This window comes from Aphidius gifuensis, linkage group LG4 (assembly GCF_014905175.1).
Source record: "Aphidius gifuensis isolate YNYX2018 linkage group LG4, ASM1490517v1, whole genome shotgun sequence".
NCBI classification, from domain to species: Eukaryota; Metazoa; Arthropoda; class Insecta; order Hymenoptera; family Braconidae; genus Aphidius; species Aphidius gifuensis.
In genome coordinates this window covers 573,010-599,303 of record NC_057791.1, presented here as the reverse complement: position 1 = coordinate 599,303, position 26,294 = coordinate 573,010, and the positions used below count along the sequence as shown (strand labels likewise).

At 25.1% G+C, this 26,294-nt stretch overlaps 6 protein-coding genes and 1 long non-coding RNA gene across 9 annotated transcripts; 3 read left to right on the top strand and 4 right to left on the bottom strand.

Annotated features, from left to right (window-relative positions):
* Positions 1 to 1,026: 1,026 nt before the first annotated feature.
* On the top strand, positions 1,027 to 7,999 carry LOC122854222 (probable serine/threonine-protein kinase DDB_G0267686). The gene is made up of 2 exons (XM_044154683.1): positions 1,027 to 1,738; positions 5,477 to 7,999. Exon 2 carries the CDS (start codon positions 5,497 to 5,499, stop codon positions 7,093 to 7,095), a length of 1,599 nt encoding a protein of 532 aa, XP_044010618.1. The 5' UTR covers positions 1,027 to 1,738; positions 5,477 to 5,496; the 3' UTR covers positions 7,096 to 7,999.
* Positions 7,466 to 13,589, bottom strand: LOC122854221 (ubiquitin carboxyl-terminal hydrolase calypso). Of its 2 annotated transcripts, none has more exons than XM_044154682.1 (6): positions 13,197 to 13,588; positions 12,881 to 13,095; positions 11,767 to 12,808; positions 9,962 to 10,066; positions 9,542 to 9,858; positions 7,466 to 9,476 (listed from the first exon to the last, which is right to left on the bottom strand). In XM_044154682.1, exons 1-6 carry the CDS (start codon positions 13,252 to 13,254, stop codon positions 9,237 to 9,239), a joined length of 1,977 nt encoding a protein of 658 aa, XP_044010617.1. In that variant the 5' UTR covers positions 13,255 to 13,588; the 3' UTR covers positions 7,466 to 9,236. The 2 variants fall into 2 exon arrangements, with proteins under 2 accessions (XP_044010617.1, XP_044010616.1); XM_044154681.1 differs by having other exon boundaries at positions 9,157 to 9,476; positions 9,542 to 9,873; positions 13,197 to 13,589.
* Positions 10,235 to 12,507, top strand: LOC122854224. The gene is made up of 2 exons (XM_044154684.1): positions 10,235 to 10,513; positions 10,602 to 12,507. Exons 1-2 carry the CDS (start codon positions 10,292 to 10,294, stop codon positions 11,742 to 11,744), a joined length of 1,365 nt encoding a protein of 454 aa, XP_044010619.1. The 5' UTR covers positions 10,235 to 10,291; the 3' UTR covers positions 11,745 to 12,507.
* Positions 13,590 to 13,959: 370 nt separating the features above from the next.
* Positions 13,960 to 17,412, bottom strand: LOC122854220. 2 transcript variants are annotated; one of them, XR_006373947.1, is made up of 7 exons: positions 17,182 to 17,412; positions 16,867 to 16,940; positions 16,503 to 16,612; positions 16,187 to 16,273; positions 15,995 to 16,103; positions 15,813 to 15,908; positions 13,960 to 14,587 (listed from the first exon to the last, which is right to left on the bottom strand). It is a non-coding gene; the product is annotated as an uncharacterized LOC122854220 (long non-coding RNA). The 2 variants fall into 2 exon arrangements; XR_006373946.1 differs by lacking the exon at positions 13,960 to 14,587 and having other exon boundaries at positions 15,094 to 15,908.
* A 4,135-nt stretch (positions 17,413 to 21,547) lies between these two features.
* Positions 21,548 to 22,894, top strand: LOC122854218 (S-adenosylmethionine mitochondrial carrier protein-like). Its single transcript, XM_044154679.1, has 6 exons — positions 21,548 to 21,715; positions 21,779 to 21,935; positions 22,006 to 22,115; positions 22,184 to 22,433; positions 22,503 to 22,635; positions 22,698 to 22,894. Exons 1-6 carry the CDS (start codon positions 21,653 to 21,655, stop codon positions 22,822 to 22,824), a joined length of 840 nt encoding a protein of 279 aa, XP_044010614.1. The 5' UTR covers positions 21,548 to 21,652; the 3' UTR covers positions 22,825 to 22,894.
* Positions 22,895 to 22,900: 6 nt separating this feature from the next.
* On the bottom strand, positions 22,901 to 24,508 carry LOC122854219 (ras-related protein Rab-24-like). Its single transcript, XM_044154680.1, has 4 exons — positions 23,744 to 24,508; positions 23,574 to 23,662; positions 23,236 to 23,510; positions 22,901 to 23,150 (listed from the first exon to the last, which is right to left on the bottom strand). Exons 1-4 carry the CDS (start codon positions 23,855 to 23,857, stop codon positions 23,011 to 23,013), a joined length of 618 nt encoding a protein of 205 aa, XP_044010615.1. The 5' UTR covers positions 23,858 to 24,508; the 3' UTR covers positions 22,901 to 23,010.
* Positions 24,509 to 24,846: 338 nt separating this feature from the next.
* LOC122854217 (phosphoglycerate mutase 2) lies at positions 24,847 to 26,089 on the bottom strand. The gene is made up of 3 exons (XM_044154678.1): positions 25,847 to 26,089; positions 25,159 to 25,656; positions 24,847 to 25,077 (listed from the first exon to the last, which is right to left on the bottom strand). The coding sequence occupies exons 1-3, from the start codon at positions 25,944 to 25,946 to the stop codon at positions 24,911 to 24,913; spliced, it is 765 nt and encodes a 254-aa protein (XP_044010613.1). The 5' UTR covers positions 25,947 to 26,089; the 3' UTR covers positions 24,847 to 24,910.
* Positions 26,090 to 26,294: the final 205 nt, after the last annotated feature.

Sequence of the window (26,294 nt, the reverse complement as noted above, 5' to 3'; positions counted from 1 at the left end):
ATCTTAACGCGAATAACCCGAGAAAATACCAATAACACATAACACATATATAAGATGAAGAAGAAGAAGAAGAAAAAGAAGACCACGACAAATATTATCAAATTTAATGAATAAGAAAAAGACAAGAAATAACGAGTCATCTTGAAAGATCCTTCGAGGATCTTTAGCTCCAATATCCTCGCTCTTCTTTGGGAATTAAAAAAAAAAATAAATAAATAAATAAATAAAAAACTATCCTCCTCCTCATGATTATCATCATTATCATCATCACTGTGTGCAACTGGCCTTGATCTTCCAAATCTTCCATTTCTCTTGTATTATTATTATTATTATTATCATTATAAATTGCATAAAATATAATTGGTTTTAAACAAAAGAAAAAAAAATAAAAGAGTGATAATGGCGTTTCAAGTTGCAAATTACAGATCTAGTTATAAATATTTGAGTCATTCAAATCGATGTCGTCATTTCTTTCTCCTTGCAGTTATTCCAATACGTATGAGTCTGATATGCATATTATATATTGTTAGATATATAGGGGCGCAAAAATTAAATACAGTGAGTGGGAGGATTTAAGTATATTGCCCCTGATACGCTTTAACACACAAAGAACAAAAAAAAAAAAAAAAAATCATACAAGAGATACATTTTAAAACGGGGGAATGAAATAATAATAAATAATGATGATGATGATGATGGTGATGATGATGATGATACATATCTGACGCTGGCTGAAGCTGAACGGCAACTGATTCTTTACTCCGCACTTCACCGCGATAATAAAATTATCGGTAGTGGGAATAAAGACAGCAAGAGGGGAAACAGTGAAATAAGTATCAATAAGTATATATTATATAGCCACTGTGACTGGTGCAAATGTATTTTGGAGCAAAATGTATTTTATCCCCACTTGTGTGTATTATGTGTATTGTAGTATGAGTGTACTTGATAAAACTATACGGTATCCGCGATATACATAGCTACATAAGCGTGTTGTTGATATGAGACGCGTTTCATGTCTCAAGTGCGCGAACTATCCCCACCAATTTTATTTTACTCTCTCGCGCGCGCGGTATAATCCACCTCCACAACTACCACCACCATCATCATCATCAACTTACTCGACAGTAATTATTTCATCTCTTTCTATTAATATATTATTTTCTTTGTCATACACTCACACACAAATTCAACTCCTTCAAACATTCAAGGGACCAGAAAGCAACCGAGCGTCCTACTCAACTTGAACGCCGCGAAAGAGATCAGTCAGAAGCGCGACATTGGTATGAATAGACGTGTTTTCATCTCAAGTTCAATTTTAAATATTTTCAAGCACGTCAATTTTTGTCATTTTTGAAAAAAAAAAAAAATCTTCGATATACAATATATTAATTAATTTAAAAAATAAAATTAAGTGTTTTTTTTTTTTTTTTTTTACTATTATAAAACAAGGATAATAATATTAAATTTGATTTAAAAAAAAAAAAATCAAATTATCAAAAAGTGAAGTTATACTACAGAAGTATAAAAAAAAAAAAATTTATTTTTCAAAATAAATAAGGATTTAATTCAAAGTGCAAGTTTATCAAGTGATTTAATTATAAATTTTTACTTTTTGGAGTATTATAATTTACGGGAACAATATTACTTTTTTTTGTCATTTGACATTTCGATTGGATTGTCAAAGTGGATCTAGACATTAGCGCGAGTTCGCGCTTTGAGCAAAATTTTGCTATTGGTAAGTTGTTTTGAATAGAAAAAAAAAATTAAAAAACCGAAAAAATAATATTATTTTATATAAAATTTTAAATTTATTATTATTTTTGTTTTCGATTAAATAATTATTAAAAAATAGAGATAAAGTCTTTAAGAGACACGTGTCTTTAAAATTGAAATAGACTTTGAACTTGTGGCTTACCAAATAGACTTGTCGTTGCTCAATTTACAAACTGTATGACACAATTTAATTTTTTATTTAAAATATTAATAAAATTACCGCATTATTATTTTTTCATTTATTTCTAGAATCATCTTATTATATATTATATATACCAAGTATATTTTTTCTCATTTCAAACGCAAATTTAACAACGGATTTTTATGACTAATTTTTTTTTCTTTTTTTTTTTTTTTTGAGCATTGGATCAATGAACTTTGTGGTTGGTTGGTTGGTGTGTCTCATCATCATATACATAATATAATTTTCTTGTGAGTGAGGGTCGTGATATTATACTTAAAAGACCTTCGCAATAATAAAATTTTATTTCTTATATGATTTTTGTTGCGTCATACGAACTCATGTAACCCGGCTAAAATTAATTTTTTATTTTTTCTTTAAATGATCTTTGTCTCATATACTTTTTAAAGGCAATTAAAATTGTCTTTTTTTTTTTCTTCTTTTTTTACCACCTGTGTATTGAACTCACTGGCTTACTGACTTACTGACTCGATATATATATTAAATATTTCCCCTTTCACACGCAGACACGATAAATATCTACTAGTGTTTGCTAAAAGTGGGCCATGGCTCAATTAACTCTCATAGCCTCGAGTAAGAGCAAGAACATGTGTTATAAACCTCCATATGTACTACAAACAAATAACTAAATTCTAAAAAAAAAAATCAACTAAATGAAGGGCAATTGTACGAATACGCGTATTATTTGTCCTTCGATAAATTTTTAACGTCTAATCACACTAGTTAAAATTTATATTATATTGTTTTTTGTTTGATTTATCTATATTACATATTCTAAAAATGATAGCAACAAAATTGGCACGTTTTTTATTTTTTTTATTTTTTTATTTAAAGCTGTATATTTTGTCAGCATTGACTGATGTTACGTCATTCTGATCGATCACGTTGCCTTGAATAATCATATACAGGCATTGACCTCATCCAATTTTTTACCTTATTTACAAACTAAAATACTAATTATCATTTAAAATACATAGCATTATTATGTATATTTTTTTTTTATCAATCAAATTTTTATTATCATTGCACATAGTATTATTTCACAAGATAATTTATATTTTTTAAATCAATAAAAAATATATATCTAATTATACCTTCTAATTATTTATTTATTATTTTTTATTTTCATGACATTTTTTTTATTTATTTATCTATTTCTCAAGTTGATTTAAAAATTTGTAAAAATATATTTCAAGTTGCTAAATATAATTTACTAGTTTTTTTTTAAATAATTAAGAATATATATTTTATATATTTTTAATAATGGTAATTATTATTAATTTAGAAAATCAGCTGCAATTTGTAGCAAATTATATTTTTTATTTTGTCATTTAAATCAATTATAAAATTTACAAAAAAAAAAACCAATTAGGATAAAATAAAAATAATAAATCAACTTATAATGAACATCAGAAAAAATAATAAAAAATATTGATTCAAATTAATTATCGTGTGTTGATCAAATCCATAAAAAAAAAAAAAAAAGTTAAATTTATTTTTTTTCCTGCAACGTGCAATAATGTTACGCAATGATAAATGCACGTGTGAGTTTTCTTTGATAATAAATATATTCATATTACACCACATTATAAAAATGTTGTTTACCAAAAATCATATATATAAAGTTGATTTATTATTATTATTTCTTTTTTTGTTGTTTTGCATTTTGAAAAAAAAAAAAAGAAAATGTTGATGACAGTGGTGTAAGAAGAGGTGACCTGTTACATGAGCAATCATTAAATGCGTCACAATGTAATTCAATCGATCAAACAATCACGTTATTTATTTTTCAAGAAATTGTAATTGATATGATGTTAATATGACTCAACACACACCTACTATTGCAATTCTTGAAATTTTTCGGTCATCAACCTTCATATTTTTTAAATAAATATTTATATATATATTTTTTATATTTTCATGTTAAAATCTCGAATGCTAGATGAGTCATTAAATAGTTTCCTCATTTATCATAAATCTTTTTTTTTTTTTTTTTTTTCCCTGACTTTCAATCATTGTAAAATCATTGAAATTTGAATGAAAGAAATCTAAAAATTTTAATTTTTATATAATATAAACTGATTGATTGATTGATTTAAAAAATGTGAGCTTTATCTGTGGCGTCGACGACCTCATGTACTTGCAATTGTATAATTTGAAATAAAAAAAAATTAAATATATATATATACAATTGAGTAGGCGTCGAGGTCAGACTAGCACGTTTACCCGCGTTGAAACACGTGATTTATATATATATCTAACTATTTTTTCCTCTCTTTTTTTAAATGAAAAAAAGAAAAAAAAAAAAGTTTTTCTAAAAAAACTCAATGAAAATAAACTTGATATATATATATTTTAATAACACAATGTCTTTGTTAATTTAAAATTAAAAAAAAAAAATATCCAAGTATATATATATAAAATAATTATCGACAATTTATTTCGTAATTTAAATGTTAAATTTTCTAGTAGATTGCACGTGGCCAATGTGAGTTTATCTGAATCAACGCTTGCGCACAAAATAAATTCTTTTACAATACACAACACAGGCCTTACGTAATTTAAAAAAAAAAAATTAAATTGACTTGACTTGGCATCTTTTCTATCTATATTACCTCAGCTTGTATCTACACATTAAAATACACCTATATGACGTAAATTTAGCTCAACTATTTTATTATTATATTTATTAAAACACACTTGTATTATTTGACAAATATTTATTTTTCCTAATTAATAAAATTGTTAATTTTATTATAAAAATAAAAATAAAATACGAGAAGGTTGATAAACGTTTTAATAAACTTCCGGCCTTGTAAAAAATAAATAAATAATAACAACAACAACAATAACAAACAACGACTTGTTAATGCTGCAATTTTATTTATTTTTTGTTTAAATTCAAGGATTATTTGTTTCTATATACGGTGAATGATTAAATTATTAATTTTTTTTTTTATTCTTGATGATGAGATGATTACTGATAGACTCGTAAATTATTATTAAATATATATATATTGTTTAAAAAGAGACATGACTGATTAGTTTATTGTATAAATATAAATATAATCTTGTGGTGTAAGAATAACATACAATTGATAGCTGTAAATGCACGTGCTCTATCTACTTTAGTCGTTTGTTAATAATATATTATTGACTTTCATCATTTGAATTATTACTTTATTAAAATATTACCTACTTTTGATTAAAAAAAAAAAACAAAAAAGTATGTATTGAAATAAATTAACAGATAAAATAAACAAAGAATTGAATAAATAGAGGTCAGTTTTGTATGTTTCCTTGTTCCGGATTTCTGATATCATCCAACTTATGGATTTATAGCCTTGTTGAAAAAAAAGGTCGTTTAATAAAAATATACTCATGATCCTTGATAAAATTATCACAATTTTTCCTTGAAAAAAAAAAATATATATAGGTATATAAAATAAAATGAAAAGAAAATAAACTAATTTTATCTTGTATATTATTATGTTGCAGATGTTATAAGAAGAAGAATAATGGTGGCAGAATTTATAGCCCGTCAAAGTGGTTCGCCAATAAATGGTGAGACAGCTTGCTTAAACGGTAACATGCCAGCAAGTCATACAATGTCACATCATGGCTCTCACAATGGACATGATGGTCATGGTCCATTATCTCATTTGTCACATTCAAGTCATCATGCAAATGAGATGCATCATCAACATCATCAACAACAGGGCCAATCGCAACAACAACAACAACAACAGTCCCAACATCCCCAGATGCAACATCAAGCCCAGCAGCAACAGCAACAGGGTCAAATACACCATCATCATCAACAACAACAACAACAACAACAGGGTCAAAGCCAGGTCCAGCAGCAACAACAGCAACAACTTCATGAATCACAGGTGATACATCCCGAAAATTACCCACCAAACTTTGACATAAGGAAGGAACTTTTCTCACAGCGCAAGCAGCGCGAATTCATTCCTGACAATAAGAAGGATGACAGCTATTGGGACAGACGTAGACGCAACAACGAGGCAGCCAAACGTTCACGTGAAAAAAGACGTTTTAATGATATGGTATTGGAACAACGTGTTATGGAATTATCAAAAGAAAATCATATATTAAAAACTCAATTAGAAGCTATTAGAGATAAATTTGGTATATGTGGTGAAAATGTAATAAGTGCTGAGCATGTATTATCAACATTACCAAATGAATCATCATCATCATCATCAACAACATCATCATCATTGGGTGTTAAACGAGCCAAGCTGCCAACATCAACAACATTATTATATGCCAGAACACCAAGTCCAGTACATACATCTGTTATACATCAGCCAGTAAGTGGTGGTGGTGGTGCTAGATCACCAAGATCACCAGCACAATTATATATACCTGAAACAAGTGCCTATCCTGAAGCTGAAAGTTTCCAATATCCATATACCCATCCACCAATACATTTTGATACATCAAGTGCACTTAATTTATCACGTGGTAGACGTGCACAATCACCATTTGAATTATCATCTGGTAGTGGTGATGAAAGTACACAAATTATCGCTCAACATCCAGCACCAACCAACAACAGTAGTAGCAACAACAACAACAACAACAGTAGTAGTAATATTAACAACAACAACAACAGCATTAGTAGCAGCAACAACAACAACACCAATAATATTACTAGCAATAATAACAACAACAACAACAGCAATGCCACTAATAACAACAACAACAACAATAGTTTACCTCACAAATTAAGGCATAAAACAAGAATTGGTGACAAGGATGCAGCAAGTGCTCTTCTTGCACTTCAAGGTATTAAACAAGAACCAGGTCCAAGAGCATCACCACCATGGGACAATGAGGGTTCAAGTGATGAACGTGATTCTGGTATTTCACTTGGTGCTGAATGGACTGGACCAACAACAAATGTCACTGTTGTACCAGAATCAGAACGTGAAGTTAAATCAAGATTAGATAGATTAGCATCTGAAGTTGCATCATTACAATCAATATTACGTCTTAGTAAAACTGGTGATAATAATATAACACCACAACAAATAATATCAAATAATCAAGCAACAAATTCAACTAGTAATATCAATGGAATACCCTGAAATTTTATATTATATTTAAAAAATCATCATATTATCCATGATAATTTGTGAAATTTTTTATTTGTGGCCAATTGTTTTGTACCTTGAGACAAGTACGAGAAAGATAATTTTTTGTTTTTCTTTTTTATTATTAAAATGGCTGTTTAGTCGTGATGAGTCAAATCATCATACATACACACTTGTCTTTGTGAGAGTAATTTAATTTAATTTCATATATATATATATTTCAATGAGTTTTTTTTATTTTAATTATTATTATTAATATTGTTAGTAAATTATATGTCTATAATGACTTGAATTTATATTTAATAATTATTTCTTTATCTTGTAAACTATTTTATAATATTGTAATTTTAAATAGCGAAATGATGTGATTAAACTGATCGCAACTACCGGCTTCTCATCACCGCCACAAAAACATTTATTCATTAATCAACCGTATTTAATTAGTCTATAAATATACGCATATTATTATTAATATTATTATTACTATTATTATTATTATTATATTAATTCGCACAAGTACCAAATAAAAATGAAAAAAAAAAAAGAATAATAATATTTTTCTTTTTCTTTTTTTCTTGATATAATTTTTTTGGTACTTGTGTGATATTATTATAAATATTTTTTTGTAAATAGTCAATGCCCACGGTGCTTCGAATTACATGAAAAAAAAAAAAAAAAAAATGTTGAGTTATTATTATTATTATTTTTATTATTTTTTACTATTCTGGTTTATTGATTTGAAGAATAACTTGATGTGTCCCTGTCGAATATTTATAAATTTGTGTCAAGGTACTACTACTATATATAAATAATAATAATAATATTTTTATTTGTTTATTGAAATAATGATAAGAAAAGATCAACGCATCTCTATGGATATTACAAATTAATTACGACACATATTTGACAATTAAAAAATATTTAAATCGAAATAAAATTTGTTATGTCAATTGGAAAAATAAATAGTAAATATTTCAAAGAAATTTATTATAAAATAATAATAATAATAATAACAGTGATTAGTCCCAGATGAGTAGATATATATTTATAATTTTTTTTTTCAAGATTTTTAAAAAGCCCAACTCAAGACTGCTTACAAATATTTAAAAAAAAAAAATGTAATAATTATTAAAAATTGAAATTTTTCTTTTTTTATTTATCAGCAATCATGCTATAAAAAAAAAAAAAAAAAAAAGTTTATTTAATAATAACGAGCTATTTTTATAATCCCAGATGAAAAAATTGAAATAATTTAAAAATTAATAAACAAAAAAAAACTGTTACTACCAGTGCCTATAAAATTAATAATAAAACCAGAAAATAACGAAAAAAAAAAATAAATAAAATCAACGATAATTATCGTTTTTAATAATAATAAAAATAATAACAATTGCAAGCTCTAGTCGCTGTAAAGCTTTGCACTTGATTTTTGTAAAAAAAAAAATAAAAATAAAAAAAAAAAATAATTACTGTGGGCGTTTATAATCTATATAAAATATAATAAATATTTAATGATAAAAATATTGTAAATAAATGAGCTGTGCTCGTCACAAATTAAGAAAAAAAAAAAAAAAAAAAAATGAAAAATAAAGATAATAATTTCGTAATCATAAATTTGGGGAATTTCCTTTTAATCTAATCATTATTTCCGGATGATTCACAAATGAACAACTCTTATAAAAAAAGAGGACATTGATCCTTACACACAATTGTAAATAATAAAAGTTATTTAAAAAAAAAGAAAAAATAGTCAACTTTATCCTTGAATTTTTAAGTAAAATTTAAGGAAACATCAACACTGTGTTGTTGTCATATAAATAAAAATATTATAAATGTTTTTTACAGTAAAATAATCAAGTAATATTTTTAATAAAAAAAAAAAAAAAAAATAAGAAAAAAAACCTCCATTATCATATTAATATTTTTTTTTTTTTGTTATTTATTTTATTTTATATATATATTCTCTTTAAATAGCTGTTATAAATATATTGATAATAATTTTGTCTTAAATTATTTATTTAATTATAATTTTTGTTTATAAATAAAAGTACTCACTTGTATAATTATTTGAATTATTAATTTTAAAAGTATTGTGTGATGATTTTGTTGTTTGTTTGCCATTTTGAAAAAATTATTCATTTACGTTTTTTACATTTAGTTCTACCACGTCTTCGTCTTGATGCATTTGGACGTGCTGAATCAGTTTTTTTAGATGTTCGGTGTACACGATTATTAACATTGCTATTAACAGATGTATGTTTTTTTAATGTTAAATGTTGTTGTACCAATTCAGCAAGTTTTCCTTGTTGTGCTAACATTGATAAAAATGTACATATAAATTCATCATAATTGTGGGTTCTTCTACAATCATCAACCTAAAATAAATAATTTTTATTATTTATATAAATTAACTTTTGATGATTACTATTATTATAATTACCTTGTATTTATTTCTTTTATCATTTTCATCTTTTAAACTTGTTTCACAAATACTTATTTCATGTTCTAAATTTTTTAATAATGCTAAAAGATCTTTTGGTGCAAATGTATGTGGTTCAAATAATTCTGGATATTTTGAGCTAAATTTTGAATCAATTTTTTCAACTTTTTTTTCTTCAGTAACTGTATCACCATTACTTGTTTTAACTCTAGCATGTGGTATTCTAACTTCACCAGATAAACATACTTTTTTATGAAGATGACCAGAATCAGATACAAGTCGTTTACCATTTATATTTATGTTACCCAATGAACGACCTGAAAAATCCATTTCTTCTTACCCCAAATCATATAAAAATAAACATTTAAATAATTTTTACGTTTTTTTTTTCTTTTCCAAAAATTATATAGGTATACTCACTCAAACCAGCTTCATTTTTTTCATCACCAGCTACTCTAATTACCACAAATTTTTTAAAATCTTTTGTTGATGTTGGACTACTTTGACCAGAATTCCATCCCCATGCTTGAGAGAAAAAATAAAATTATTTAAATCAATAACAATTATTATTATTGCTGTATGACCTCTAAAATATATAAAAATATTTTTTTTTTAAAAAGTATGTTACTTAGCATTTAATATATATATTAATATTAAAATTAAACAACAAAATATAACTGTTTATTTCTCTAGGTGTTAATTGTCATGATTTAAAAAAAATTTCAAGTCAAGATAAAAAGCAACATGTAAATGGACAAAATAATTCAGTTTATTTTGAGATTCTCAATGATGAACAACAACAACATACTACTAGTGGTGATTTTATTTTTTTTTATAATTTCAATTTGTTTTGCATCAAAATGTACAGAGACAAGAAAATCTCATGCTACAAGTTGTACTATTTATTATGATTGTATTAATTTACCAGATGGTGGATATGTCTGGGTACCTTCAAAATGTCCTGATGGACTTGTAAGTTTTAAAAAAAAAAAAAAAATTATATTTATATTAGCTAAATTTATGAGAAAACTTGTTGAATATTTATTTATTTATTTATTAGGTTTTTCAAGGGTATTTGGGTGTTTGTGTTCTTCCAGGAGACACTTGGAATTGTGATGACACTAAATTTTCTCATAAATTACCAAATAAAAATCAATTTACCCAAGATTTAATTGATCAAACAAAAATCAACTATCACGAAATAAATCCAACTTTAATTAATTCAACTGTAAGCAATAATTTTGATAATTTATTTCCATTAATTGAAATAAAACAAATATTAAATGATAATAATAAAAATAATAAGCAAGATGATAAATCAAGTATTTTAATAAATTCACAAGAAAAAATTAAAACATCAGCAAGTAGATTATATTTTTTTATAAATTTTGGAACATATTTAAATAATAAAAAAAATATATTAACATCATCAATTGTAGAAAATCCAAGTAAAAATGTATTTATTAAAATGATAAAAAATTATATGTTGAATAATCGTAAAACAGAAAATGAAATAATTAAAAAGAACCAACTAATAAGAGAAACAACAACTGAAGAAAGTATTCAGAATGAAATGATATCATCAACAACAATGGAAAATCCAACACAATTAATGATTGATGAAACAAATCATATTGTTGCAATTATTGGAAATCTTGGTGAAAAACAATACGTGACAATTGAACAATACAAAGAATTATCAAATAGCTACAATGTTGAAATTATTGATGTTATACCATGTGTATCAGAAGGTACACGTTTACCAAATTTAACTGATTGTGCTAGATACTACACTTGTGATCCAAATACAGCAATAATTCATGAATTTCGTTGTCCACCACAAACGGCATTTAACAAACGTACAAATTTTTGTGATACAAAAAAATATAAATCTTGTATTAAAAATCGTAACAATAAATCAACAACAATTGAACAATCATCAACATCATTTTCAATAACTGAAAAACTTTTGTCATTTAATGATGATGATAATAATAATAAAGAAAAACAACAAAGTGAATATTATTGTGAATCAACAGGAAAATTTCCTGATCAAATGTCTGATAAATATTATTATTTTTGTTATTTATCAAAAAATTTAGGAACAATTGAATCAATGAAAATGTCATGTCCAAATGATTTAATATTTTGTCAAGATAGAAAAGTTTGTACAGCTAAAAAACTTTGTCATATTTCTGATTAAAAATGAAATGTAAAATAATTACCTTGTGTTGGTGAATTAAATGCAGATCCAATTTCTGATGATGTATCTGTACTTGAAGAACTATGTGCTGGTGATGTTTGAATTCTCAATGGTGTTGCATAATCAAGTTCACACATGACAACTTTATCACCACCGCCATTATTATTTTTAATATGATTTTTATTATCATCAGGATCATTATCAACTTCGTCAACAACATCATCAACATCATCTTCCTCCTCATCGTCATCATAATCATCATCATCGTCATCATTATTATTATCATCTTCATCATTATCATCATGATTATTATTATCATTATTAATATTATTATTATTAGTAGTAGAAGTAGTACGTTGGACATTATCAACATTTATTGTTGTTGTTGCTGATGATGTTGTTGTTGTTATATTAATATTATTATCAGTCTTATTAATACTATGTAATTTATTATCAATATCAGTATTGTGTTGTTGCTGCTGCTGCTGTTGATTATTATTATCAGTATTAGGATCTTGATGACTTAATTTAACCAATTGTTGTAATGCTTCAAGTACGATTTGTCTGTTTGTTTTGAGCATTGTTAATTTATGTGATATTGCAAGACGTCTATCTGGTACAACAGCCATTAAATTAAATCTAATATCTTGTAATTGTTCACCAGTTGATATACCAAGACGATCAGTTATAACTCTTCTAAATTGTTCTGTCCATTCTTCATGTTCTTTCCATGGTCCATGATCCATTGGATATGGTTTAAGACCATCAAGTTCAAATAAACGTCCATTAATTGGTACATAACTAACAAAATGAAATGCTTCACCAGTAAATCTACCAGTTGATACACCAGTATTTTTATCTTGTCGACGTTTAGCTTGTGGCATTGCATGTGAATTATGAGCACATGCTAATTCAGGTGTATTACCAATTGCCCAACCTTTATTTTCTGGACACATACCAGATGTATGTTGTTTTAAACGTGATAATGTTGTACCCAGATGTATACTTGGACAATTTAATAATACTGATAATAATGCATGTGTTGCACAACTATTTGGAACGACCTAAAATTTATTATATTATAATAATTATCATCATCGTCAGCATCATTTTAATTTAAGAATATATGTACTTACTTGTTGTGCAAAAAATATATTATTAACAATATCTTCATCCTTGACAAAGCCTTCATCTTGTTCAACTATTTTACGTCTTGATCGTCTCTCTTCAATCCATCTGAATAAAAATATAAATCCATAAACTGGACCCTCAATGGATTTTTGTAAATCATATATTTCTTCAACTTGTACACCTTTTACACCAAAATCTTCAAGTAACAAAGTAAATAAACCTAGAGTATGTAAACAACAGAAAATCATTTGTTTATTACTATTTTTTTTTATTGATTAATTAAGGAGTTAATTTTTGTGCTTTTAGCTTTGATTATATTACCTGGGTCACTTTCAAGCTCAAGCCAACCCTCGGTCAAACGATTTATATCCACAGGCATTTTTTTTCACTCATAATAATCACTCAGTTTGACAGGAGTTTATTATTTTCTTATTTTGACATACCAGAAAAAACAGGACGCCATGCTCACGTCATAATTTGTTTTGATATCTCTCTCTTTCTCGGCCATTTTCCTTTGTAATATAATGCTGTAAAATTTCTACGTTATCGATCTCAATTTAAATCTCAATTATAAAAAAATAATAAAATTAAATATTTATACTTACAAAAAAATAAATTAATTAATTAAACACTGGATTATTTATACACAAGCACTAAAAAACTTTTTTCAAATAAAAAAAATTTATTATTAGCAGCCATTGTTACCGCAAGGCGCTGATAAATCAAAATTAATTTTTTAAAATATAATTTGGAATATAAAAATAAATTTTTTAAATACTTGATAAACAAGTTAAATGAAATAAAAAATTATTGATTAATTATCAGCGCTAAAAGCAGCAGATAAATAAAAAGAAAAATAAAATAGAAAAAAATTCAAACCATGTATAAAAATACACACAGATTGAATTAAAAATTTTTTAAAAAAAACTTGATAAACAAGTAATAAATTATTGACTTGCGCTCAAAGCTGCAAGCATATTAAATTTAATTTAAAAAAAAATATTTTTAAAAATAAATTTACAACTTTGTAAATTATTGTGGTAAAGTGCGTTCAACAAGAAATTATTTAAATTTAAATATTATAAATATATAATAAACCTGAAAAGAGATAAAATAAACATCCTAATATCTCCTAGAAAAAATAACAATTCAAAAATACCTGAAATACATCCTATTCACCCCCGTCTACTCTGTTTGAGATAGACAGGTTGATGTGCACACCTTGATCAATCAACTACCACCATTTATTCTGGCATTAAAATTTTATAATTTAAATAAAAAAAAAAAGTGATCAAGGTGAGCTATACAAGTCACAAAAATATATACAATATAAATATTGGGGGATTATCAAGTAGCTTTAAATAATTATATCATAAATTCTTTAATGCTACAAGCTTGTTGACGCACTTTTACCCTGAGGGATTGGTTAAAAAAATGACCAGATGGCCTCTTACCTTATTTAGAAGTTCTAGAAGAAAGACAAGCAAGAAGACTAGACAATGTACATACATTATTATCTTTCCTGGTGTCTAGTCTTCTTGAAGAAATGATTCAGATACACCAACGACCATGTAGAAGATCTAGGAGACAGCATTCAAATGCACCAATGACTATTTAGATGATTTATGAGACATGATTCAGATATATGCTCCTACGTGTATATGAATGATTATTTTTCTTATGATTGCAATTAGTAAACATGCCAAATTCCACTATGAAATAAAAATCATAAAAATTATTAAAATATATACATGATGATAAATTTAAAAATCAATAATTATAATAGAGTATTGGTTTATGTTGAGTCAAAGTTGTGGTGAGTGTCTGTTTGTGTGTCGAGTTATTTAAACAATATATTATATTATTAAATAATAATTTAGGATATATAATTGTATGATTTATAATGTACGCAAAAATTGGTGCACGAATAAAATTCTGATGTGTTTGAAACGCCGACTATCTAATCAATTGTTGGATAAAATTATTACGAACATTGTATAGTGTACAGACAACATTTTTATATGAAATATTTTGTACGAGTGGCACATGGTTCCAAGCATATCAGAGTTGAATATACAATTTATATTAAATCAAGAAGACTAAAGACCTAGTTTAAATCACGAAGACGAAGTCTATAGTCTTCTTGCTTCAAATGACGACAATTAAATTACAATACATTTATTTTCAAAGACACATAAATAAATTTGAAGAATAATTATTTTAAATAGTAAAAAAAATTTATTTTATTATGTAGTTTGTTATTTGTATCATGTCACAAGGTGTAGATGCAGCTCACAGGATACATGGATGGATATGATGTAAGTTGCATTAGCAGGATGTCCAATGTCATCGTCTGGTGTTGGCATTTTAAATACTTTTATGCTGGCTAGTCCTGGTCAAGGTATTCGTCGTGTCAATTTTTCTTTGCATCAATATTAACTTCTGTAGCATGATTTCTTTCAGTAGATTCATATGTTGAATCTTTTCCAAGTTTTTACAAATGCCCTGTGGTTCTTGATATTATCATTGACCCAAGTGATCTTGTCATTTCTTCAGAGTAAATTTTTTTTTTCTAATATTACTTTCTTCTTTTTTTTTATTTTGTGAATTTATAATTAATAATTATAAATTTACATTGTTTGTTTTCGCACCGTTTAACAATTAATTCTCATATTTTTTAAACGCAACGCAAGACAATAAACGTCAAGTTTAAAATTAATTTCCCATTTATTATTTGTTAAATTTAATGTATCGTTAAAAGATAGATCAACGTCTTTTGTCTGTTTTTTTTTTTTTTTTCGTAGTTTTTTGTCGTTCAGTTATATCAGTATTTAATATGAAATCAATCATATTTTTTTCCATAAATTTCATAACTGATTAGACTGATTTCATATTAAATTTACTTAATTTGTCGAAGAAAAACGAAAACCAACATACCTTTTACGACCACCAACATCGTCGTCATTTGATTGAATAGTATATTTATTTCTATTTGTTAGTTATTTATGACAAGTCACTTGGTACAATATCATTCTGTGAAAAAAAACATACAAAATAATTAAAATATAGTCAAGAAATTGTACATCTTTTATCTAACTATAAAAAGCTATAAAAATTACCTATGGTATGTAAAACACTTTTGTCTTGGTTTGAATTATCAGCACATTTTTATTTAGCCAACAATTACTTAATATTCAGTCTTGAATAGCTTTAAACATTCATCAGCCACTGTAATTTTAAACAAATAATATTTTAGACAAATGTTGAATGAATAAAAAAAATTAAATTACAATAAATATAAAATTATTCACCATAATTTATTGTTCAATAAAGTGCCGATACTTTTTTTCACTTTGTCAGACATATTTTACAAATAAACTCTGGCCATCTTTTTGTATCTATAAAAAATAAATATTATGATTAAAATAAAATTATTATAGGAAGAAAAATGATAAATTAATTACTGTTATTGATTTTATTACTTTTATAAATTGATATACTGCATTCTAAATATTTATTTATTGCATAATATGTCAACTAAATCATAACAACAACAGCTAATCTCAAATTTATGTTTTTCTATTACTAGTATTAATTTTTGATGATTTAATAATAATTATTATTTACCTTTGGCTATTTGGCACTGTAAATTTGGCTCCTTGATCAATAAAAAGCCCAGTCTTTTATCATTGTCATGTCATTTTTCCAATTAATTCTTGGTCATCTTTTTTTTACATCTGTAACATTAAATAATAATAAATATTTCAATTTTTGTTGTTATTATTTATTTAATTGTTTGTGTCAACCAACATTTCACGTTCAATATTTATTTATTGCAAAATTTGTAAATAAATTTATGACAACAAGAAAACATAACCTTAAATTTGCTTTTTCAACATAATTAGTTATTTATTTATAATTTCACTATTTTTTACACGGATTATTTATTGTATTATAAAAAAAAAAGCTAATATTAATAAAAATTATTTACCTGAGGCTATTTTTTTGTTGTAAATGTCATGGCATCTGTCCAGATCTCATAATTTTTGACATATCCAAAGAAATCTGTAATTTTTTTTCACAAAAATATTCAATTAATGTTTTTTTATTATTTTATATAATAATATTGCATGTTTAACAATAATTTATTACAAAAAATGTCAATTGACTGACAACGACAAAAAAAACCTAACCTCAAATTTGTTTTTGCATGATTGTTAATTAAATATTTATATTTTTACTATTGTTTATACGTATTTTTTGTTGTCTGACAAAAACAAAGCTAATAATAATAAAAAATATTTACCTGCGGCCATTTTGTGTCATCAAATCCCATGGCGTCTTTTCGTGACCCGGCCGCTTTTGGGCACTTTAAACAATATCAATTTTTGGCTAAAATACGTGACATCCAGCAATAATTATGTACTCAAATTGTAGCCAGCGAGTTAATGAACTGATTTATTATAAATTAACAATTAATTGTTGCTATTTATTGTTAAATAATTACTGTAAAATCGGAGCACGTCATTACGCAATATTTTTTTTTTTTCAACTGAAAATATTTTTTTTTATGAGAAAGTCATGAGAATTTTAGAAAACGACTGCAGCGCCACAACACGGTGAGAATATCAACTTGCTCAATGAAATTTACCGACCAGTACAAACAATATTTAAAAATACAATATTACAATTTATTATAATTTTTAAATAATAATTTTTATAATTTTTAAATAATAATTATTAGAACAATATACTGAAATAATTTATATTTTTCAATCTATTCAGTTAATACAAACATAAAAACTTTATTAAGTATTTTATAAACTATTTAGTGAAAAGTGTAGTGATCATTGTTTTGTGTAAAGTGTGTAGTGCTTGTGTGTAATCATTGAACCTGTTGATGATCCAATTGAATCATCATATAAATTACTACATGGATTGCAGTATCCTGGACAATTTGATGACCAACGTGGGAAGATGAACATCCGCTTACAAGGTAGGATTTTTCATAATTAATATAATTGCAATGGTCATTTACTATAAATAATTGATGATTATATATTTTTAAATAAAATGATGGTCCTGAATATTATTATCTTAAGTCATCTTGCTTCGATAGCTAACTTTAAATGCTACTCCTAGTAAGTATATGTAAATATTTTATTTTATAATAAATTAAATTAAAATTACGTGGAGACAATTGTAAATATTAAATATTGATAAACACACCTGTGTCCTCAATAATCTATAACGTTATTATGAAAATTTAAAACTTCCGGATAAACAATTAATATCTATGTCAATAATAAATTTTGAAATTGAAAAAAATATATATATTTGTTTTTCTTATTAAATACATAGACAAATAATTCAAGTTATTAATTTTTTTTTTTTTTATTTAAAATTTATTATTGTTTATTTAATAAAGCATTGACGTGCTATTTTACCTTGAAATTTTACATCAAACATTTATTTTTTTTATATAAATACAATTGTCGAAATGAAATTATAAAAATTAAAAATTTTTCATCATGAATATATCATGCAAATTATTGATTTTTGGCTTTTTAGTAATTTTATTATTACATCAAGTTGATAATTGTGATGCTAAAATTGCTAGACGAAAACTTGAAGAAAGTATATTTGAAAATTTACAAGATTTAATAAAGCTAATACCTGATCCAGTTGGAAAAATATTGTCAACAGTATCAAGTACATTTTTTTCATTTTACATTGCACGTCAAGATGAAGAAAAAAAACTTAAAAAAGATACAAAAACATTAAATAAAAGTTTAACAGATAATTTTTTAAGTGCACAAAAACAAGAAGAAAGATTTGATCGTATTGACAATTTAATTGTAACAGAATCACAAAGAGTTATTGATGAAATTGTTAGTGCTGTTGTTGGTGAAAAAATTGTTGATAAATTACAAAATAAAATTAATTTTTTTCGTGGTTATTATGATGATAGATTAACAAGATGTTTATTAAATTCTACATGTTCATCAGTATTTGAAAAATTTGATAAAGATGAATTACTTGATCGTAATAAAGAATACAGAAAAGAATTAAAAGCATTTGTTGATGAATCAATTGCAATAAGATCAGAAACTAAGTCAATTAAAAAATTAAGATCTATTTTTGATTATATTGTTGATGAGTATGAACTAGAGGTAAGACAATGAAATTAATAATTCAAAAATAAATATAATGCATTGATTTATTTATTTAATTTTTTATTTTAGAAAAATAAAAGTACTGACTGCAATACCAATGAGTCAATGAATGATAAAATATTTGATTTGTCAATGGTAATAATGGCTGTTGTTGCAAAAAGTTATTCAGTTGTAATGGCTGCTCATTTTCGTGCATACAATGAGGCTGTTGATAAAAATAAAGATAAAGGTAATTGATAATTAATAAATTGTATTTTAATTAGTAAAAATAAAATTGTCTTGATAAATTTATCCAGATGCTGCTGATTACATGACATCTGCAATGGACAGAATGAATGAATATCAAAGAGACATTGTAGCAATTGTTGCAGCAACTCATCGAGCACTTAATGAAACATCTAGAGATATTAGACCATGTGATCCATCAGAGCATATCAAAAGTACATTGAATTATTATGTAAATAAATATCTAATAAGTAGAATATGTATGTTAATTTTTTTTATTTTTATATACAGATAAAACTTGGCAGAGATTAAAGAAAATTATTGTTGCTGAAAAACTTGATGGTAAAAATAAAACAGTATTTAATCAAGATAAAGACAAGGATAGTAATGATGATGATGATAGTGATGATGATGAGGAGGATGATGATGAAGAAGAAGATGAAACTAAACTACTTAGATTTTCATGTTATGGATTTCCTGAGTTTAATGAATTAAATACTGCCTATAGAAATGTAAATGATTTTTAAATTTATTAAATATTTGTAAAAGAAAAAAAATTAATTAAAATAATATTTACAGTTATCAGATCCAGATAGAAAATTTTCGTATTTTGCTTATGAGACAAAAGCAACATTTTTTAAATCAAAATATGAGACTGAAAAAAAATGGGGAAGAGAAAAAAATGAAACTGAAAAAAAAAATTTACAAAGAATACATAAAAAAGCATCAAAAGGTGAACGTATGTGTTGGGTTGAACAAGATCCAAGTGGTTCAGTTAGAAAATTTAGTACACAAAGTGTTACAGCATCACCTGGTTTGTAAGTATATATGATAATAATTTAAATTTTATTTTCCATTAAAAGAGAGTCAAGCCTCAAACAAGTTGTAATATTGTTTTTGTTGTTTTTAGTGTGGTAACTGGAATAAAATGGTTGATAAAAAGCAAGACAGTATACATGGAAATACAAGAGGGTAAATATGTCAATGGTAGTATTGATCAATCAAGTGTTAAATGGAAGTCAACACCTGAAGATGACAGTCAAACTGTATCATTTAATTTCACCAATAGAAAGTTGAGTTTAAATGAAATTGTATTGCCAGCAAATACACTTTTAACTGGTGTTAAATTTGAGTATGTTAATGGAATTATATTTATAAAAGCCGAAGGAAAAGAAACAAATCCAAGTGACAATGAATTGACTGATAAAATAATAAGTGTTTCATCAAATTACTCAGCAACAAGGTAATAATTATTTAACTTGAAAAATGATTATGTAAATTAATTTGTTTGTTTTGTTTAACTAGATTATTATTGAAACAAGTTGATGAGCTTGATGCTTCAGAGTTAGCTCCTTTGAATAATCAACATAAAGTTTATCGTAATTCAAACAATCACTACATTGAATTTAAACCAACAAGTTTTGAAAAAGATGCTGGTCAAACAATGATTCCATATTTGGATATTCAACCGGTATTCACAACACCAGCAAGACCAATGGGTGGAGTTGGAGTTTATCATAAAATAATGACTGGGTATGGTGGCTTTGTTGGACTCAAACTTTTAACTGCTGATGTTTCACATAAAATCAATGAAAATACCATCAACATATTTTTTAATCAAATTAATAATATTTTTAAGAATTTTCTTGGATATGATAAACCAATAAATATACAAGCAAGTTATAAATAAATAAAAAATCAATTTTCAATGTAAACAAAACAACAAAAATAATTATTATTTATTTATAAAATATGAATAGACTAATAGAAATATTTTAAATAGTTTGGTACTCCATTATTAGATGAGAAACTAAGTCACATTTATGATCATGAAAACAAGAAAATTAGAAATGGTTATTAGGAGAGTAAAACTGAGAGCAATGCTGTTGAACAAAATGCTACCTCTTGAAGTATTTTACTCTGCTGGTATTTATTTTCATGTATTTCGTCATTTTACAAAGCTCACACAACAAATATCACGTGGTGGTAGTTTTGATATTGAAAAAAACACAATTAAAATTATTTTTTTATGGTTAACAAAAAAATTTAGTTGGTAATAATAATTAATTAATATAAAAATAATAATAAATAAGCTATTTAATTAACAAATTAACAAATATAAATAAATTTTATTAGTTTTTGTTGTTATTAAAATTTAATAGCCAACACATGATATTTTCTAGCCAAAAAAAAAAATTAAATTTTTATAAATAAACAATAAGAAATATACAAAAAATGACATAAAATAATTATTGTTATTGTTTTGTTAAATTAAATATATATAAATAAATAATTAAGCTATAGGTATAACCAATATAACATAAATAAATAATTTTTGGTTTATCATCTTGGTTATATTGACTTGATAAAGATAAAATGTATCAAGAACAAAATAATAATGTATCAAAATCAAAAAATATTTTTTGGTCATCAATGATTGTAAGTATAAATAAATTAAATAATTATAAATGCTATATTATTTAATGTCAATAATATTTAAAGTCTGGAGCAGCTGCTGGAGTACTATGTGATGTTATATTTTTTCCAATGGACACTGTAAAAACACGTCTTCAAAGTCAACATGGTTTTATTAAATCAGGAGCATTTAAAAGTTTATATCGTGGTTTATTACCAGCTATTGCTGGATCAGCTCCATCAGGTAATTAATAATTAATCTATTAATACTTTATAATAATTAAATAAAAATAGTTGAAAATTTAATTTAACAGCATCATCATTTTTTATGACATACGAGGGATTTAAAGAAATTGTTCAACCAAAAGTATCACCACAATATCATACGTTTGTTCATATGGGAGCTACATGTTGTGCTGAATTGGTAATTTAATATATAAAAAATTAACTCAGTCAATAATTATATAACTTAATTTAAATTAATTTATATAGATATCTTGTCTTGTAAAAGTACCAGTTGAAGTATTAAAACAAAGAAGACAAGCACTTTTAGCAAATTCAAATCCAATGGAACTTGGCATTAGAACATTATACAGAGGATATGGTAGTACTTTTCTTCGTGAGGTACCATATGGTCTAATACAAATGCCATTGTGGGAATATTTAAAATTACATTGGAAAATACAACAAGGAAGAGATTATTGTACACCATTTGAAGGTGCAATATGTGGTGCATTATCTGGTAATTATTAAAATTTTTGTTATTATAAATCAATAATTTAATAATCATGTATTAATATTGTTATAATAGTTACAATATCAGCTGCTGTAACAACACCACTTGATGTCATTAAAACAAGAATAATGCTTGCTCATGCATCAAGAAAAAAAGTTCATATTTTAGCAACAATGAAAGAAGTCTACAGAGAAAAAGGAATAAAAGGGTAAAAATATTTTTTTTTTAATTACATTAATTGTTAAATAATAATTTTCGTTTTTAATTTAGATTATTTGCTGGATGTTCAGTGAGATCTGTTGGATTAACAGTTAGTGGATTTGTATTTTTTGGTGTTTATGAACAATCAAGATATCTATGTCAAACTGTTTTATTTGTTGATCCTGCTGTTGGTTAATTTAACTAATTTATAGATAATTTTATAGTTGAATTTATACTTCATTATTAAAAAAATTTGTCAAGAAATATATAGGTACTTGTTTTTTAATTTGTTTTTTTCTTTTTATTTACAGAAGATATTAAAGTAAGTATAAATCTTATAAAATAATAATACGTAAATTGTCAAAGATTAATAATTATATTATTAACTTTGTTTTAATGAACCCCCACAACATCCTGATGAATCATTTTTTTTACCAGATAAAATGATATTTACTAATCCATTTTCTGTTTGATTTTCAGGATCTGATAGATAGTCTTTTCCAATTTCAATAAACATTTCATCTGTTTTATAGTAAGTAAAATAATATTATTAGTTGGTAAATAATATTGTTGATATTTTTTTTTAAATAAATAAATAATATATTACCAATCATTTCACCAGTTTTACTGGATGTTAAAAAAAATTTAGACTGTATACCAGCAGCATAATTATCAACAGTTTCTAAACTTGGTGTTGCATCATGACCAAGATTTAATAGATCTTTTTTTGTTGCACATAAATATATTTTACATTTTTCTTCAATACTACGAAGTTCTCTTATCCAATATTTAGCTTTGTTAAATGATGATTGATCAGTTACATCATAACAAACAATTGCTGCTTTTGCTCCACGATAATATATTCTCACCATTGCCTCATATCTATTAATATTAAAAAGCAATTAATAAGCTTTAATATTATTTAATAATTATTTTTTTATATACCTTTCACTACCAGCAGTATCCCAAATACCAAGAACCAAAGTTTTTTCATCAACATTTATTTGTTTTGATGTGTAGGCAGCACCAATTGTCTAAAAAACAAAAATCATAATTCATTATTTATTAAATTAAAATAATACATGTATTTTAAATTGTTAATTTAATTATCTTACATTTTTAAAAGCCAAATTTTCATAAAATCTTTCATTGACAAATCTTTCAATCAAACTTGTTTTACCAACAAGAGATTGACCTAGTAAAACAACTTTAAAATCAACACGAGTCATTTTGATTTTTTAACAACAAAAGAAATATATATATATTCAAATCAATAATTACACTTTTTATTGTTCACATTAGTTTATATACAAGTCATATTTTTTTTTCATATATCAATAATAATTTCAGGTTATGTTTTGATTTATTATTTATAAAAACAACACAATATTCATTTGTTCTTTTGAATAATCAACAACAAATATAAATTATTAATAATTACTTTTAATTAATTAATAAATGTTATGTTGATTTTTTTCGGTAGAGACTTGATAAAAATAAACATAAACACTTTGTTTGAAGCCTGACTCTTTTTTTTTCTTTTTGTCAAATATGAAAGTACAAAAAAAACTAAATACGAAGCTGCATTCTTAGTTGACTCACTCATTCTATATTAAATATACCAGACAATACAATCACAGTGTCAGTTGTCATTCTCTTAATCATCAGTTTCATGAATTCCACTATTAAAAAATATAATAATAATAAAATCAATAAACAAAGCATTAAATTACATGTTGCTCAAATTTTAACTTATTTAAATATTGTATATTAGTTATTTGACAGAACAAATAAATGAATATTAATGACAGAAAACTTGGTACCCCTTGGTACCACTTGGTACCACGAAAAAGATAAAAAATATCAGTTAATAAATAAATATTTGATGAGTCAACTTTGCTGTGGACAACAAAAAAAAATGATTTAAATCTTGATTAGGATTCTGCTGAAATATAAACAAAATTTTATTGACCAAATCAAACAAATAAAACATCAAGAGTTTACATTTAATCATTATTATTTATTTATCATCATCAAACAATTTTTCGAGACTTAATTTTAATCATTTTATTTATTATTTCAACTCTAGTTGTTTTTTTTTTTTTTGTGACTGTTATTATTTATCTATGTGTACTTGCTTAATTAACATTATAATTTATAATTATTATGTACACAATTCTGCTTATATTTGGAACATTAATTTGTAAATTATCTATTGTTTATTTTTTATTTTTGTAATGATGATTCTTTTTTTAGTCTTTGTGTTATTTTATTTTTTTTTTTTACTTGGCTTTACCTTGTGCAGCAACTGCAGCAATAGCAGCCTTGACTGTTTCTTCATCACCCAAAAATTTCATTGAAACAACTGGCTTGAAATTTTCATCAAGTTCATAAACAAATGGAATACCAGTTGGTAAATTTAATCCCATAATTTGATCATTGCTCATTTCTATAAATAACATAATAAATAAAATTATTAATTTATTTCGAAAATTGAATTATAGAAAAAAAACAAAATAGTAAAACTTACGATCAAGATGTTTGACAATTCCTCTCAAGCTATTACCATGTGCAGCAATAATAATATTTTTTCCAGCTTTTAATTGTGGAATAATAACATCATTCCAGTATGGAAGAGTTCTTTCAATTGTAAGTTTTAATGATTCAAATTTTGGAAATTCTTCTGGTTTTGGTCCTTCAGCATAACGTGAATCTTTGACAATATTATCATAATATTTATGATCTGGTTCCATTGGTGGTGGTGGTGTATCAAATGATCTTCTCCATATTTGTACTTGTTCTTCACCATATTTTGCTGCTGTTTCAGCTTTATTCATACCAGTAAGACCACCATAATGACGTTCATTTAATCTCCATGTTTTATTTATTGGAATATTGTCTTGTCCAATTTCCTTGAGAATTGATCCAAGGGTAACTTGGGCACGTGTCAATACTGATGTATGTGCTTCATCAAAAGTATACCCTGATGCTTTGAGTGCTTTTCCAGCAGCCAATGCTTCATTTTTACCTATTTATTTAATTAAAAAGATTAAAAAAATATTTTAGAAAATTGAATTTTAATTTTATAAACAACAAATTAATTTAAATAATATTCATACAATTGTTTATATAACAATTATTGATTATTGAATAATTTATTTGTGACCTTTTGTCCTTGGATTAGGTAAAAATGTAAAATATGATGAAATAAAACTCACCTTTTTCAGATAAACCAGCATCATACCAACCACAGAATAAATTCAATTGATTCCATTCACTCTCACCATGACGTACCATAACAATTCTGTATTTTGCCATTTTAATTAATGAGATTATTATTTATGTTTTTATTGATAATACTTGTTAATTTGATAGAGCTCAAATTAGACCAAAAATTAGACAGATAAAATTATTCAATGTCGTTAAGTTTGCCAAGAGTCGAATAGAGTCGAATTCGATGTATGTATCGTTTGAAGTTGTCGTCGAGAGTTTCTCAACGATATATAGATATAGGTATATCTCGAATATTTAAAATTTGTATATATTTTCTATCAAATCAACAATTATCTATCCATGTTTATTTAAAAAAACTAGAGTATTAACATGTGGCTTTGTAACTGAATTTTTATTGATAGTTGAATTTTGTTGCATTGAAGATTTAGTTGT